We start from the raw sequence: 15243 nt of genomic DNA on the forward strand, positions 1-15243 counted from the left end.
TCTCTCTATTTTGTTGACATCCTTCCTATAATTGGGCGACCAAAATTGTACACCATACTCCAGATTTGGTCTCACCAATGCCTTTTACAATTTTAACATTACATCCCAGCTTCTATACTCAATGCTCTGATTTATAAAGGCTAGCATACCAAAAGCTTTCTTTACCACCCTATCTATACGAGATTCCACCTTCAAGGAACTATGCACGGTTATTCCCAGATCCCTCTGTTCAACTGTATTCTTCAATTCCCTACCATTTATCATGTACGTCCTATTTTGATTTGTCCTGCCAAGGTGTAAAACCTCACATTTATCAGCATTAAACTCCATCTGCCATCTTTCAGCCCATTTTTCCAAATGGCCTAAATCACTCTGTAGACTTTGGAAATCCTCTTCATTATCCACAACACCCCCTATCTTGGTATCATCTGCATACTTACTAATCCAATTTACCACCCCTTCATCCAGATCATTGATGTACATGACAAACAACAAAGGACCCAACACAGATCCCTGAGGCACCCCACTAGTCACCTGCCTCCAACCCGACAAACAGCCATCCACCATTACCCTCTGGCTTCTCCCATTCAGCCACTGCTGAATCCATCTTGCTATTCCTGCATTTATACCCAACAGTTTAACCTTCTTAACCAACCTTCCATGAGGAACCTTGTCAAAGGCCTTACTAAAGTCCATATAGACAACATCCACTGCTTTACCCTCGTCAATTTCCCTAGTAACCTCTTCAAAAAATTCAAGAAGATTAGTCAAACATGACCTTCCAGGCACAAATCCATTGTGACTGTTCCTAATCAGACCCTGTTTATCCAGATGCTTATATATATTATCTCTAAGTATCTTTTCCATTAATTTGCCCACCACTGAAGTCAAACTAACAGGTCTATAATTGCTAGGTTTACTCTTAGAACCCTTTTTAAACAATGGAACAACATGCGCAGTACGCCAATCCTCGGGGACTATTCCCGTTTCTAATGACATTTGAAATATTTCTGTCATAGCCCCGGCTATTTCTACACTAACTTCCCTCAATGTCCTAGGGAATATCCTGTCAGGACCTGGAGACTTATCCACTTTTATATTTTTCAAAAGAGTCAGTACTTCTTTTACTTTGGAAACTCATAGTATCCATAACTACTCTACTCGTTTCCCTTACCTCACATAATTCAATATCCTTCTCCTTGGTGAATACCGAAGAAAAGAAATTGTTCAATATCTCCCCCATCTCTTTTGGCTCTGCAGATAGCTGCCCACTCTGTTTCTCCAATGGACCAATTTTATCCCTCGTTATCCTTTTGCTATTAATATAGCTGTAGAAACCCTTTGGATTTACTTTCACCTTACTTGCCAAAGCAACCTCATATCTTCTTTTAGCTTTTCTAATTTCTTTCTTAAGATTCTTTTTACATTCCTTATACTCCACAAGCACCTCATTTACTTCATGCTGCCTATAATTATTATAGATCTCCCTCTTTTTCCGAACAAGATGTCCAATTTCCCTTGAAAACCAGGGCTCTTTCCAATTTTTACTGTTTCCTTTCAACCGAACAGGAACATAAAGATTCTGTACTCTTAAAATTTCCCCTTTAAATGTCCACCATTTCTCTTCTACATCTTTCCCATAAAACAAAATGTCCCAGTCCACTCCTTTTAAATCATCTCGCATCTCATCAAAGTTAGCCTTTCTCCAATCAAAAATCTCAACCCTAGGTCCAGTTCTGACCTTCTCCATAATTATATTGAAACTAATGGTATTGTGATCACTGGACCCGAAGTGCTCCCCAACGCATACCTCCGCCACCTGTCCCGTCTCATTTCCCAACAGGAGGTCCAGCACTGCCCCTCCTCTAGTAGGTACCTCTATGTATTGCTGCAAAAAACTATCCTGCACACATTTTACAAACTCCAAACCATCCAGCCCATTCACAGAATGTGTTTCCCAATCTATGTGTGGAAAGTTGAAATCTCCCACAATCACTACCTTGTGCTTACTACTAATATCTGCTATCTCCTTACATATTTGCTCTTCCAATTCTCGTTCCCGATTTGGCGGTCTATAATACACCCCTATAAGTGTTGCTACACCTTTCCCACTTCTCAGTTCCACCCAAATAGCCTCCCTAGATGAGCCCTCCAATCTATCCTGCCAAAGCACTGCTGTAATATCTTCCCGACTAGCAATGCAACACCTCCACCTCTTGCCCCTCCAATTCTATCACACCTGAAGCAACGAAATCCTGGAATATTTAGTTTCCAATCACAGCCCTCCTGCAACCATGTTTCACTGATCGCCACAACATCATACTTCCAGGTGTCTATCCAGACTCTAAGCTCATCCACCTTGCTTACAATGCTCCTAGCATTAAAATATGCACATTTAAGAAACCCCCCGTCTCTTCTCTGTTTATTTCCTTTTTTTTTCTTTCTCCTTTTGTGTCCGAGTGCTTCCCTTTTCTGCTTCCTGCCTCCCATTCTGTCTACTAGCTTTCTCTATTTGAGTCCCTCGCCCCAACCATTCTAGTTTAAAGTCTCCCCAGTGACCTTTGCAAATTTCCCCGCCAGGATATTGGTCCCCCTCGGGTTCAAGTGCAACCCATCCTTTCTGTACAGGTCCCACCTTCCCCAAAAGAAGTCCCAATGATCCAAAAACTTGAATCCCTGCCCTCTGCACCAGTCTTTCAGCCACGCATTTATCCTCCACCTCGCTCCATTCCTACTCTCACTGTCGCGTGGTACAGGCAGTAATCCTGAGATTGTTACCTTTTTGGTCCTTTTCCTTAACTCACCTCTCAACTCCCTAAATCCTCCCTTCAGGACCTCTTCACTTTTTTTACCTATGTCATTTGTACCAATATGTACCACGACCTCAGGCTCCTCTCCCTCTGATTTCAGGATATCTTGGATGCGTTGAGACACGTCCGAGACCTTGGCACCAGGGAGGCAGACCACCATCCTGGTCTCCCGACTGCGTCCACAGAAACGCCTATCCGACCCCCTAACAATAGAGTCCCCAATTACAATTGCCCTCTTCTTTTTTTTTTCCCTACCTTTCGGAGCAACAGGGCCGGTCTCTGTGCTGGAGGCCCGTCCGCTGTTGCTACCCCCGGGTAGGCTGTCACCCCCATCCGTACTCAAACAGGAGTACTTATTTGCAAGGTGTACCGACATTGGAGTACTCCATCGTTCCTGCCTCTGCCCCTTGCCCTTCCTTAGCGTGACCCACATGTCTCTCTCCCGTGGTTTTGGAGTGACCACCTCCCTATAACTCCCCTCTATGACCTCGTCACTCTCCCTGACCAGACAGAGGTCATCGAGCTTCTCATAAGTGCAAAACTCTACTTGGTGATCCATAGCCCGTATCTGTAAATGCCTCTACTTATTATGTCTACTACACCAAGCTCAAGCTATTGGAGAAATAATGTAGATTGATTATAAGAATAGTTGTGATATTATCAAGTTATGTGGGAATGTTTATCCTTGGAAATCAGTTAAATTTAAAATCCTATCACTTGATGAATGATCAATCAATGAGATATTTGTTTAAATTAGGGGCTGACTGAACAGGAAGCTCACTTGACAATTCAGGTGAAGGAATTTGAAGCAAATGTGATCGCAGTCGTCCCTGATCAGAATAAACAGAAACAGCTACAGAAGACACTGGATACGTACAAGAAAGGTTAGCTCGTGTTCAATGTTGTGTATCTTTTCCATTATTTGGGGCTTCACATAAACTTAGTCTCTTTCTTGGAACTTGGAGATGTTTCACTCCACATTCATTAATGAATGCTTAAAATTTGTTGAGCAATTATATAATTAAACTGCCTATAATTTTTAGATGAATTAAAATATTGATGCATTAAAATCGTCAATCCTGTCTGTAATCCTGTTTTTTTCTTCAGAGTACGAGAAGGCTGCAGCAAAGGCTGGAAAAATTGAAGCAGAGGTGAAACGATTGCATGAACTTATTGTTGAAATCAATAATAAAAAACTTAAAGCCCAACAGGATAAACTGGATAAAATTAACAAAGAAATAGATGATTGTTCCTCTTCCATTACAAAAGCACAAGTTGCTATAAAAACTGCAGGACGGTAAGTTCCAACAGAAGTTTAAAAAATAAATTAAGAGTCAAAATGTCTAGCTGGGCATATTGCATGTGTAACGGAAGAGACAAAATGCACATTTCATGCAGATCACCTTCCATTAGAGCTCTAAAAGGATAAATGTAAATTCATCATATGATTCTGTTGAAACGCTAGAAATTAATTCAGCTTGTTTCATGGTTGTCCGACCTGCTAGGTATTTCTAGCAATGATTTTCATTTGGATTTCTGTCCTCTGTATTTTGCTTTGATTGAAATACAATGTTTTTAAGCAAGGATAGGTTGCTTGTGGGAGGAAGAAAGGAGGTGAGATGCTGAGACGTCAGTTAGTCCAACTAACTCATAGCCCAAGGAATGCAGGTTTGATCCTGAAGTCATGTGTTGCCATTGTGGATTTTGCACATATTCCCTGTGATCGTATGCTCAGTATAGGACAAAGAATCAAAGAAGAGTTGATGGATGAGAGAGAATAAGGTGTAGTGTATAGAGAAATAGTTATGGCAAATAGAATGATGGGATTGTTTTGGTTGTAGCTGGCAAAGACCTGAAATGCCGAATGGCCTCCTATGTGGTAATGAGTAAGTTAATGAAAGGCAAGGTCAAAGTGAAAGATGTGAATAATTAAATAATAATTAAGCTAAAAGGGGAAATGCATATGAAGATGTGCAGAACAAAATTATTACGAGTGCTATCCAAAGGGAGTGGGGGGCGTGAAGAAATGAAGCTGTGGTCATCATTGGAAATCTCTCCTGCACCATGATGGACTAGTGGCCCCATGTTTCGTGAACCCATCACAACCTAATCCCATTCACAATTGCCCTCTCTAAGCTTGTTCTACCTTAAATTACTTATTTTTAATTTGAGTCACTTAAATAGATTATTTTGATGGTTTGCATGGAACATTCATTTTTATCCTGCTTCAGTCCTCTACTTTTGAACTGAGCCAATTTCTGTTTTTGTCCTGATTTAAATGGGAAATATTAATCAAATCTGCTTCCATTTTTAACCTTGACTTCAACTTCCCTTTTGTCAATTTCTGTGCCTGTATTTCTCAAGATAAAAGTCTTAAAACCCTCTCTTTCTCCCTGCTTCTCAATTGTATTGAATGTTAATACATGGAGACCTTGACAAAGTTTGTCTCAATTAGCACATTTCTGCTTTGGTCCCATTGTCTTCCAGAACTGAGAAGTTTCCTTTAAACTCACTTTCCACCCATCCGCCATTACTGTCAGAGGATTTTCTTCTTCCACCTTCATTGTGATGCGATGAGAGAATTTATCTTGTACTCCACTTTAACGTGCTCTCTCCACAGAGCCCTGGCCCATTCCTCATCCGTTCTTTTTTCACAGCACTATAGATTGATATCCTTAATGCATAAGTATATCAATGGCATCATAGGTCTTACAGCCATGAGGAATTTTTGAAAATATGTTGCATTTAGAAAGAGCTAAAATAATTATTCTTTTGCATATTCTTTTTAACATATTTTGTGCTGTTTAATGCTTTTCTATATTTGAAATCTTGAAGTTGTCTTGTACCAACCTGCAATTCTATATTATGTAAACCCTGAGATTAGGGTGACTACTTTGTGTTATATCTCCTGTTTAGGAGCTACAAGTTTCCCATTGGCTATCATTGTAACATCTAATCTACTCTGGTCTCTGTTCACAGCCCCTGGCATTGTTTCCAATGGCTATCATTAGGGACATTCATTGCATTCTGGCCTCAACACTGGGTGCAGCATTTATTTTTAGTATCTTGCCTATTGATCCATTCTTAAATCAGCAACTATTGGTCATGATTGTGCTGTTCGAACTGATTCATCATTTGATTCTTATTCATGCAAAAAAAAAGTCATAAATATTACCTTTTCAGAAATTTTAAAAAAGCAGAAGAATCAGTGAAGCGAATCGGAGAAGAAATTGAAGAGAACAAAAAAGAGATTGAAGATCTAACAAAAGAACTGAAAAGATTGGAGGAAGAGGGTGCTATTGTGCTCAAAGAAAGCACTGAAGCTCAGGTACAGAACATGTTGTTACAGAGGAAAGGTCTAGAGAAATATGGACTAAGTACAAGCAAATAGGATTTGCTTGGATAGGCATCTAGGTTGGTATGGACGGCCTGTAGATTGTTTCCATGTTGTATAATGCTATTTTAACATTGACAGAATTTATCTGGGCCTTTAGTAAACATGAACTTTGCAAGTATGTGTCATTAGATAATTCACAATGAAAAGTTAGTATTTCATATGTATTCAGGGTCTTCACTTTCCCAAATTTCCATTATAAAATTCTCTAAAATATTTTAACAGATGAATTTGTCTTTGCCGATTAAGGTACGTTAGCAAGATCATTTGGACAATTGAAATAAATACCAATCTATCTTGGATTGTTTAAAAGATCTTTTTGCATCATATGTTTACTCTTTGTCTTTTCTATTTTCCATAGGAACACTTAACAACTGTAACTGACGAACGTAATTGTTTACTGCAAGAACTTAAGGCAATTCAGGAAGAACAACAGGCACTTCAGAAAGAAACTCTTAACATTCGTCTAAAGTTGGAACAGATAGACGGGCATATTGCAGAACACCAATCTAAAATTAAATTCTGGCAGAAAGAGGTAAGGGAGAGCAAACGGCTCGTTATTTAAAAATGGTTAGGATGCTAATGACATTGTTTATGCAGGGAGTAGCCAAGCTATATTAACTAGGAAAAAATGTGTTTCCGTTTATAGTCTGCTAACTTTGCTGCTTTCATCTGGGGAGGCCTGCAGGCTTTGTACAGGTGATCTCCAGCTTGCATTGAGAAGAGGGGTAATGTGACTAAGTTGTGATTGATTTGAGTCCAACTATCTTTGTATGTGGGAAGCAAGAAATGGGAGATCATAATGAACGTTCTGCTGCAAAGTCCCCTACAGTGAAACGCCTGCTAAACTTTCTGTTCATGCTTGCACTTAATTTTAAAAGGACTGACAGCCAAACCTTCCTCAGTGACCAGTTCTGTGCTTCATTGATTTTAGACAAAGTAAATATTGGAAATGAATAGTCTTGTCGAATTTCTTAATCAGCTCTTTAAAACTGAAAAGTGACTTGCCAAACAACTTTTTGTTGATGGTTTTATTTTTTGTTACTGCTTTAGTGACTACGGTTTTTATTGTGATATCTTGATGTATTATTTGACTGACTTGTTTATGGAACAAATGGAAAAGTAAGTTTAAATTAAAATAAGATGTATTTCATTTAATTTTTAATTTTCTGTAATTTGACTCTAGTTATCAAAGCTTTCTTTACATCCATCTGACAAACCAGCAGAAGAACTTAAAGAATTAAGTGAGATGGATCTGCAAGGAATTAACAATCCAGATGTGATCAATAATCAGATTGCACTTCTGGAAGCTAAGTGCCTCGATATGAAGCCAAACCTGGGTTCAATTGCTGCATACAAGAAGAAAGTATGTTCTGGAATTCTTGCTTGTCTTGTAGAGGTTACATTTGTTAGATTTGAACCTTTTTTAATGTGCTGTTTATCTGCAGGAAGAGCTCTACCTGCAGCGTGTGGGCGAGTTGGATGAAATTACTGATCAGCGTGATAAATTCAGACGTGCCTTTGAAGACTTGAGGAAGCAGCGTCTAAATGAATTTATGGCTGGCTTTAATATGATCACCAATAAATTGAAGGAGAATTACCAAATGCTTACACTAGGTGGAGATGCTGAACTGGAGTTGGTTGACAGTCTAGATCCTTTTTCTGAAGGAATTCTGTTCAGGTAGGAAACTGCTTTTTACGCAAGTGTTGACATAATTGCATTATGAAGCCCAATGGAATTTGAACCATGACATGTCTAGACAACACTTTGTTTTCCACTCCTTGTTTACCAGATTAAATGGGATGCTGACAAGCATCTTGAATCACATTTATTCATGTTTATTATCTTCATGCTACACTATCAGTAACTATAACTGCTAGTTTTACTGTTAATTTGTAGTCCTGAACACTACCGACCAAAAGTACTAAGAGTGCTACTTTTTTAACAGTGGGAATATTTTTTCCATATATATAGTCGTCCAGTCAAGAGAGTTTATTGTCGTGTGTCCCAGATAGGACAATGAAATTCTTGCATTGCTGCAGCACAACAGAGTATTGTAAGCATAAATACAGAACAGTTCAGTGTGTCTATAGCATACACATAAATAAACAGATATAGTGCAATAGGATATTATAGTTCAAAGTTTGTTTGATGGCGAGTTTAATAGCCTGATGGCTGTGGGGAAGAAGCTGGTCCTGAACCTGCATGTACCAGATTTCAGGCTCCTGTACCTTCTACCTGATGAGTGTGGCCAGATGGTGTGGATCCTTGATGATGTTGGCAGCCTTTTTGAGGCAGCGACTGTGATAGATCCCTTCGATGGTGGAGAGGTCAGAGCCGATGATGGACTGGGCAGTGGCCACAACCTTTTGCATTCTTTTCCGCTCCTGGATGCTCAGGTTGCCGTACCAAGCCACGATGCATGCTCTCTACTGTGCACCTGTAGAAGTTCGAGAGAGTCCTCTTTGACATAACGACTCTCTGTAATCTCAGGAAGTAGAGGCGCTGATGTGCTTTCTTTATAATTTCATCAGTGTGCTGGGACCGGGAAAGATCTTCGGAAATATGCACGTCCAGGAATTTTAAGTTCTTGACCCTTTCCACCATCGTCGTCCCGTTGATATAAATGGGATTGTGGGTCCCTATCCTGCCCCTTCCAAAGTCCACAATCAGTTCCTTGGTTTTGCTGGTGTTGAGAGCAAAGTTATTGTGCTGGCACCATTTGGTCAATTGGTCGATCTCACTTCTTTACTCTGACTCGTCACCGTCAGTGATTCGTCCCACAACAGTGGTGTCGTTGGCGAACTTGATGATGGAGTTCACTCTATGACCGGCTACGCAGTCATGAGTATAGAGTGAGTAACGCAGGGGGCTGAGCACGCAGCCTTGAAAAAAAAGTACATGACTGACCAATATTGAAATGCACCTGGGTTTAAAACCCCGAGAGTTGAACATCATAGAATTATTGTAAAACAAATGGAACTGTTGGGTTTTTTCTCGTATAAATGCCCCGTTCTTTTGAGCAATTTTAGTCACATAAAATCATTTAATTTTAATAATAGGATTAAATAACAGCTGCTGTTGGCCAATACTGAAATTATTTAAATTTGGGGGGGAAATGCTTGTTTTCTTTCATTTTAATGGAAACCTAACCTGTTCTTCTAGTGTGCGTCCACCAAAGAAAAGCTGGAAAAAGATTTTCAATATTTCTGGCGGAGAGAAGACTCTCAGTTCTCTGGCTCTAGTTTTTGCACTTCATCATTACAAGCCTACTCCATTATACTTCATGGATGAGATTGATGCAGCGCTGGATTTCAGAAATGTTTCAATTGTTGCACATTATATTTATGTAAGTAACAGCAGTGTAAAACCATAAGAACACTCTAAAATCTAGAAATTTTATGACCAAATTTTTAAGACTGGATAAAATAGTATTAAGCCTAGTTTAACAAATATTCTTTGATATTTAAGACTGCTTATAAAAATGTTATTTAACTGCATTTGATGTTTCCAATAAGAATGGAAACTAGTGCTGCCACGCTGCAATATTTCAGAAGCAATTAAGAACTCTTATAAAGAAAGTAAGCCTTAAGATATAGGAAATTCGAGCAGTAGTTTCTCTCAGCAAGGTGCCGCCATTGCCAATGAATTAACCAAAGAGATTGAATTGTATTGAATTGCTTATGTAGTGTCATGATGTCATCTTGCATTCATCTGAAGGGCAAGGTGGGACATGGTGGGAGGGGAGGAAATAATCCTGGCTCTGTAAGGCAGCAACTCTACCGCTGCGCCACTGTGCCATCAACTCGACAAGCTGATGCACCAACTGGTCTTAATTTGGCCGGCTATGGGAAATTATCAATGCTTTATGGTGATGACAAATTATATGTTGCTTGAATTCCAATGTAGTTCTCCTTCGGAAAACTGGAGTTTACTTGCAAAAGATAAATTGCTGGAAGAACTCAGCAGGGAGGGGGGATGAACATGACATTATGGGCCAATGACTGGAGTAGAGGGGAGATGGCTTGTAGAAAGAGATGAGGGGAAGAAGTTGGACAAGAGCTAACAATTGATAGTTTGGTTCAGGTGGAGAGAGGTGCTTGGCTGATGAGTCAAATGGGGGTGAGAAGGGTAGAGATAGCCAAAGCTGGAGATGATAAAGTGAAGAGGACAAAATAATGCAAATGGTGGGATCTGGTTGGGTCTCTGTTCTAGGAAGAAACAGAACCATGATGTCTTCCTGAAGGGAATGAAAGCAAAAGACTGAAGATCCATAGTAAAGCGAGGCAGTGAGGGCTAAGCATTTGGACGTTGTTGATTGGGTTGTCTGATATGTCTCAGACGTTGGAAGGGGGGGGCGACGACAACAGGATAGTCAAAGTGAGGTGTATATTTGTCAGTTTGTGTCCCGGTTCTCTGGGATTAGGGGAAATGAGTGCTGTACAAAAGACAAACAAACAATTGACATGAATCTTGGTTGTTTGATTTCCATGCCTGGCTCACTGAGAGCAGATTCATTTGGTGCAGCAACAACAAATGTTTCGTGACATTTTTTTGACAGTTTATGATTTCTTCCCTTAGGAACAGACCAGGAATGCCCAGTTTATCATCATTTCTTTGAGGAACAATATGTTTGAAATTGCTGATAGGTTGGTTGGAATTTACAAGACCCACAACACAACGAAGAGTGTTGCAACTAATCCTAAAGTCATTGGTCTTCAAGCACTTCCCGAAGTAATGGGCACAGCTTAAGTCTCGGTGATAGAAATGGCATCAGCTTTTTTTTTAAGACTTTTTAAACATTTGTTTTAAATTTTGCCACCCTTATGTGGAATTCATTGCAGCCTAAAGTAGTAGAGTAATACATCTTTATAAACAGTGGACTTTAAAGTTGGTTTCTAAACTTCTCTTTGGGGTTAACTTCCCTTGAATTGCCCATCTGTGATCTTTAAATTTTGATATTGTATATATTTTCTATTTGTGGAAAAGTACTATGTTTTAATGTTCTGTAGATATTTGTATTCTTATATTAAATCGCTTTCAAAAGCTTTTCACTGTTGGATGGTAGCTCTTTGACACGTTTCACTGATCAGTTGCCAGGCAGCCAATAACAGTGATGCCATCCTCTCCAATTTATTCAACTCTGCTGTGGATAATGTGGGATGGAAGAACATACTATTAAACAAAAATGAGGTAGGAGAAATCCTGTTGGGTGGAACTGCAGCAAAATGAAAGTTTGGGTCAAAGGGATTGGCTGCCAGTACATTGCCTGGAATACCAAATATAATGATGGATACATAGAAAGTTAATTCTATAACGTGGAGGCTTATTCTTTGCATTTTGGCATTTGGTTTGTGCGTTTTCGGGGGGGGGGGGGGAGGAGGGGCAACAATTTTGGTGCCCGGATTCTATTTCATGGAGGTTAAGAAGGAACTGCAGATGCTGGAAAATCGAAGGTACACATAAATGCTGGAGAAACTCAGCAGGTGCAGCAGCATCTATGGAGCGAAGGAGATAGGCAACGTTTCGGGCCGAAACTCTTCTTCAGTCTTGGTGTTGGTGAAAACCTTTCTTGGCTTGGGACATGGGAGAAAGATTTTCCTAATAGTCCTAAATGGCCTATCCCTTATTATTAAACTGACCCCTGGTTCTGGACTCCCCCAACATCGGGAACATTTTTCCTGCATCTAGCCTGTTCAATACCGTAAGAATTTTATATGTTTCTCATAGAGTGATATGGTGTGGAAACTGGCCCTTCGGCCCAACTTACCCATGCTTGTCCCAGCTACACTAGACCCACTTGCCTGTGCTTGGACCATATCTTTCCAAACCAGTCCTATCTATGTACCTATCTAACTGTCACTTAAACAATGGGATAGTCCCAGCCTCAACTACCTCCTCTGGCAGCTGGTTCCATACACCCACCACCATTGTGAAAAAGTTACCCCTCGGATTCCTATTAAATCTTTTCACCTTAAACCCATGTCCTCTGGTCCTCTATTCCCCTACTCTCGGCAAAAGACTCTGCATCCACCTGATCTATTCCTCTAATGGTTTTGTACACATCCATACGATCCCCCCTCACCTTCCTGCGCTCCATGGAATACAGGCCCAGCTTACTCAACTTCTCCTGATACCTCACATCCTGTAGTCCTGGCAACATCCTCGTAAATCTTTTCTGAACCCTTTCAACTGCAATATGACCTCCCAAATGATCTTTCCAAAAGATACCCTCTCATCCTGCTAAATTCCAGTGAATACATGCCCAGTCAACCCATTCTTTCATATGTCAGTCCCGCCATCCTGGAATTAACCTGGTGAACCTACGCTGCACTCCCTCAATAGCAAGAATGTCCTTCCTCAAATTAGACCAAAACTGCACACAATACTCCAGGTGGGGTCTCACCAGGGCCCTGTACAACTGCAGTAGGATGTCCTTGCTCCTATACTCAAATCCTTTCGCTATGACATGTTGGCTATGAAGGCCAACATGCCATTTGCTTTCTTCACTGCCTGCTGTGCCTGTATGCTTACTTTCAGTGACTGATGTACAAGGACACGCAGGTCTCATTGCACCTCCCCTTTTCCTAATCTAACACCATTCAGATAATCTTCCGCCTTGTTCCTGCTACCTCCCATTTATCCACATTATACTGCATCTGCCCACTCACCTAACCTATCCAAGTCACCATGCAGCCTCATAGCAGCTCACACTGCCACTCAGCTTTGTGCCAGCAGCGTGTTCATTATTTCGACTTTTGGTGTGTATAAATGTTAATTTTCATGTCTCTTGGTGGGTGGGGTAAAGGGAGGAACTGCTTTCGGTCGCCTCCTCGACGGAGAGGCGACTTTTTCCATGCAGCCTAACAGCATGGATTGGAGCGGCCTTTCCCGGAGTCAGGCCCGGAGTTTCAGCAGCGGGCCCAGCGTGGACTTTTCCATTGCAGAGCAACAGACTATAGGTGCAGGAGTAGGCCATTCGGCCCTTCGAGCCAGCACCGCCATTTAATGTGATCAAGGCTGATCATCCCCAATCAGTACCCCGTTCCTGCCTTCTCCCCATATCCCCTGGCTCTGCTGTCTTTAAGAGCCCTATCTAGCTCTCTCTTGAAAGTATCCAGAGAACTGGCCTCCGTCTGAGGCAGAAAATTCCAGACTCACAACTCTGAGAAAAAGTGTTTCCTCGTCTCCGTTCTAAATGGCTTACCCCTTATTCTTAAACTGGTTCTGGACTCCCCCAACATCGGGAACATGTTTCCTGCCTCTAGCGTGTCCAAACCCTGTTATCCACATTAAACTGCATCTGCCCACTCCCCCAACCTGTCCAATTCATCGGGAACCTGTCACCCTGCATTCTCATAGCATCCTCCTCACAGTTCTTACTGCCACCCAGCTTTGTGTCATCTGCAAATTTGCTAATGTTACTTTGAATCCCTTCATCCAAATCATTGATGTATATTGTAAATAGCTGCAGTCCCAGCACCAAGCCTTGCGGTACCCCACTAGTCACTGCTTGCCATTCTGAAAGGGACCTGTTAATCCCTGCTCATTGTTTCCTGTCTGCCAACCAATTTTCTATCCATGTCAGCACTCTACCCCCAATACCATGTGCCCTAATTTTGCCCACTAAGCTCCTATGTGGGACCTTATCAAAGACTTTCTGTAAGTCCAGGTGCACTACATCCACTGGCTCTCCCTTGTCCATTTTCCTAGTTACATCCTCAAAAAATTCCAGAAGATTAGTCGAGCATGATTTCCCCTTCGTAAATCCATGCTGACTTGGACCGATCCTGTTACTGCTATCCAAATGTGTGGCTATTTCATCTTTTATAATTGACTCCAGCATCTTCCCCACCACCGATGTCAGGCTAACTGGTCTATAATTCCCTGTTTTCTCTCTCCCGCCTTCCTTAAAAAGTGGGATAACATTAGCTAGGGGATAACATTAGCTACCCTACAATCCACAGGAACTGATCCTGAGTCTATAGAACATTGGAAAATTATCACCAATGCATTCACGATTTCTAGAGCCACTTCCTTAAGTACCCTGGGATGCAGACCATCCTAGGAATGAGTTGATCCTGCACCTTCTGTATTATTTCTAGAAACACCTGCCGTTGTTGTTCCACTGTCATCCCTCCTAGGGTATCTTTCCAGTCAACTTTGGCCAGCTTCTCCCTCATGGCACCATAGTCCCCTTTATTCAACTGTAACACTGACAGATTCAGATTCAGATTCAATTTTAATTGTCATTGTCAGTGTACAGTACAGAGACAACGAAATGCATTTAGCATCTCCCTGGAAGAGCGACATAGCAAATGATTTAAATAAATAATAATAAGTGATAATAAGTGTCCGGGGGGTGGGGGGGTGATTGGCAGTCACCGAGGTACGTTGTTGAGTAGAGTGACAGCCGCCGGGAAGAAGCTGTTCCTGGACCTGCTGGTTCGGCAACGGAGAGACCTGTAGCGCCTCCCGGATGGTAGGAGGGTAAACAGTCCATGGTTGGGGTGAGAGCAGTCCTTGGCGATGCTGAGCGCCCTCCGCAGATAACGCTTGCTTTGGACAGACTCAATGGAGGGGAGCGAGGAACCGGTGATGCGTTGGGCAATTTTCACCACCCTCTGCAATGCCTTCCGGTCGGAGACAGAGCAGTTGCCATACCATACTGTGATGCAGTTGGTAAGGATGCTCTCGATGGTGCAGCGGTAGAAGTTCACCAGGATCTGAGGAGACAGATGGACCTTCTTCAGTCTCCTCAGGAAGAAGAGACGCTGGTGAGCCTTCTTGATCAGAGTTGAGGTATTGTGGGTCCAAGAGAGGTCATCGGAGATGTTGACTCCCAGGAACCTGAAGCTAGAAACACGTTCCACCTCCGTCCCGTTAATGTGGATGGGGGTGTGCGTGCCGCCCCTGGACTTCCTGAAGTCTACAATGAGCTCCTTGGTCTTCTTGGAGTTAAGGGCCAGGTTGTTGTCAGCGCACCATGCTGCTAAGTGCTGGACCTCCTCCCTGTAGGCCGACTCATCGTTGTTGCT

General features: G+C 41.7%; 1 protein-coding gene across 2 annotated transcripts in view; it reads left to right on the forward strand.

Annotated features, from left to right (window-relative positions):
* Positions 1-11255, forward strand: part of smc4 (structural maintenance of chromosomes 4) — a 36733-nt gene extending 25478 nt beyond the window's left edge. The window contains exons 17-24 of one of the 2 annotated variants that reach the window (XM_033031173.1): positions 3568-3694; positions 3918-4107; positions 5994-6138; positions 6566-6739; positions 7391-7570; positions 7653-7885; positions 9371-9554; positions 10787-11254. In XM_033031173.1, coding sequence (XP_032887064.1) covers positions 3568-3694; positions 3918-4107; positions 5994-6138; positions 6566-6739; positions 7391-7570; positions 7653-7885; positions 9371-9554; positions 10787-10957 — 1404 coding nt within the window. In that variant the 3' untranslated portion in view covers positions 10958-11254. Of the gene's footprint in view, positions 1-3567; positions 3695-3917; positions 4108-5993; positions 6139-6565; positions 6740-7390; positions 7571-7652; positions 7886-9370; positions 9555-10786 lie in introns of both variants that reach the window. The other variant, XM_033031172.1, reaches the window with a different exon arrangement.
* The last annotated feature ends 3988 nt before the right edge of the window (positions 11256-15243 follow it).

This window comes from Amblyraja radiata, chromosome 13, assembly GCF_010909765.2.
Source record: "Amblyraja radiata isolate CabotCenter1 chromosome 13, sAmbRad1.1.pri, whole genome shotgun sequence".
Classification (NCBI taxonomy): Eukaryota; Metazoa; Chordata; class Chondrichthyes; order Rajiformes; family Rajidae; genus Amblyraja; species Amblyraja radiata.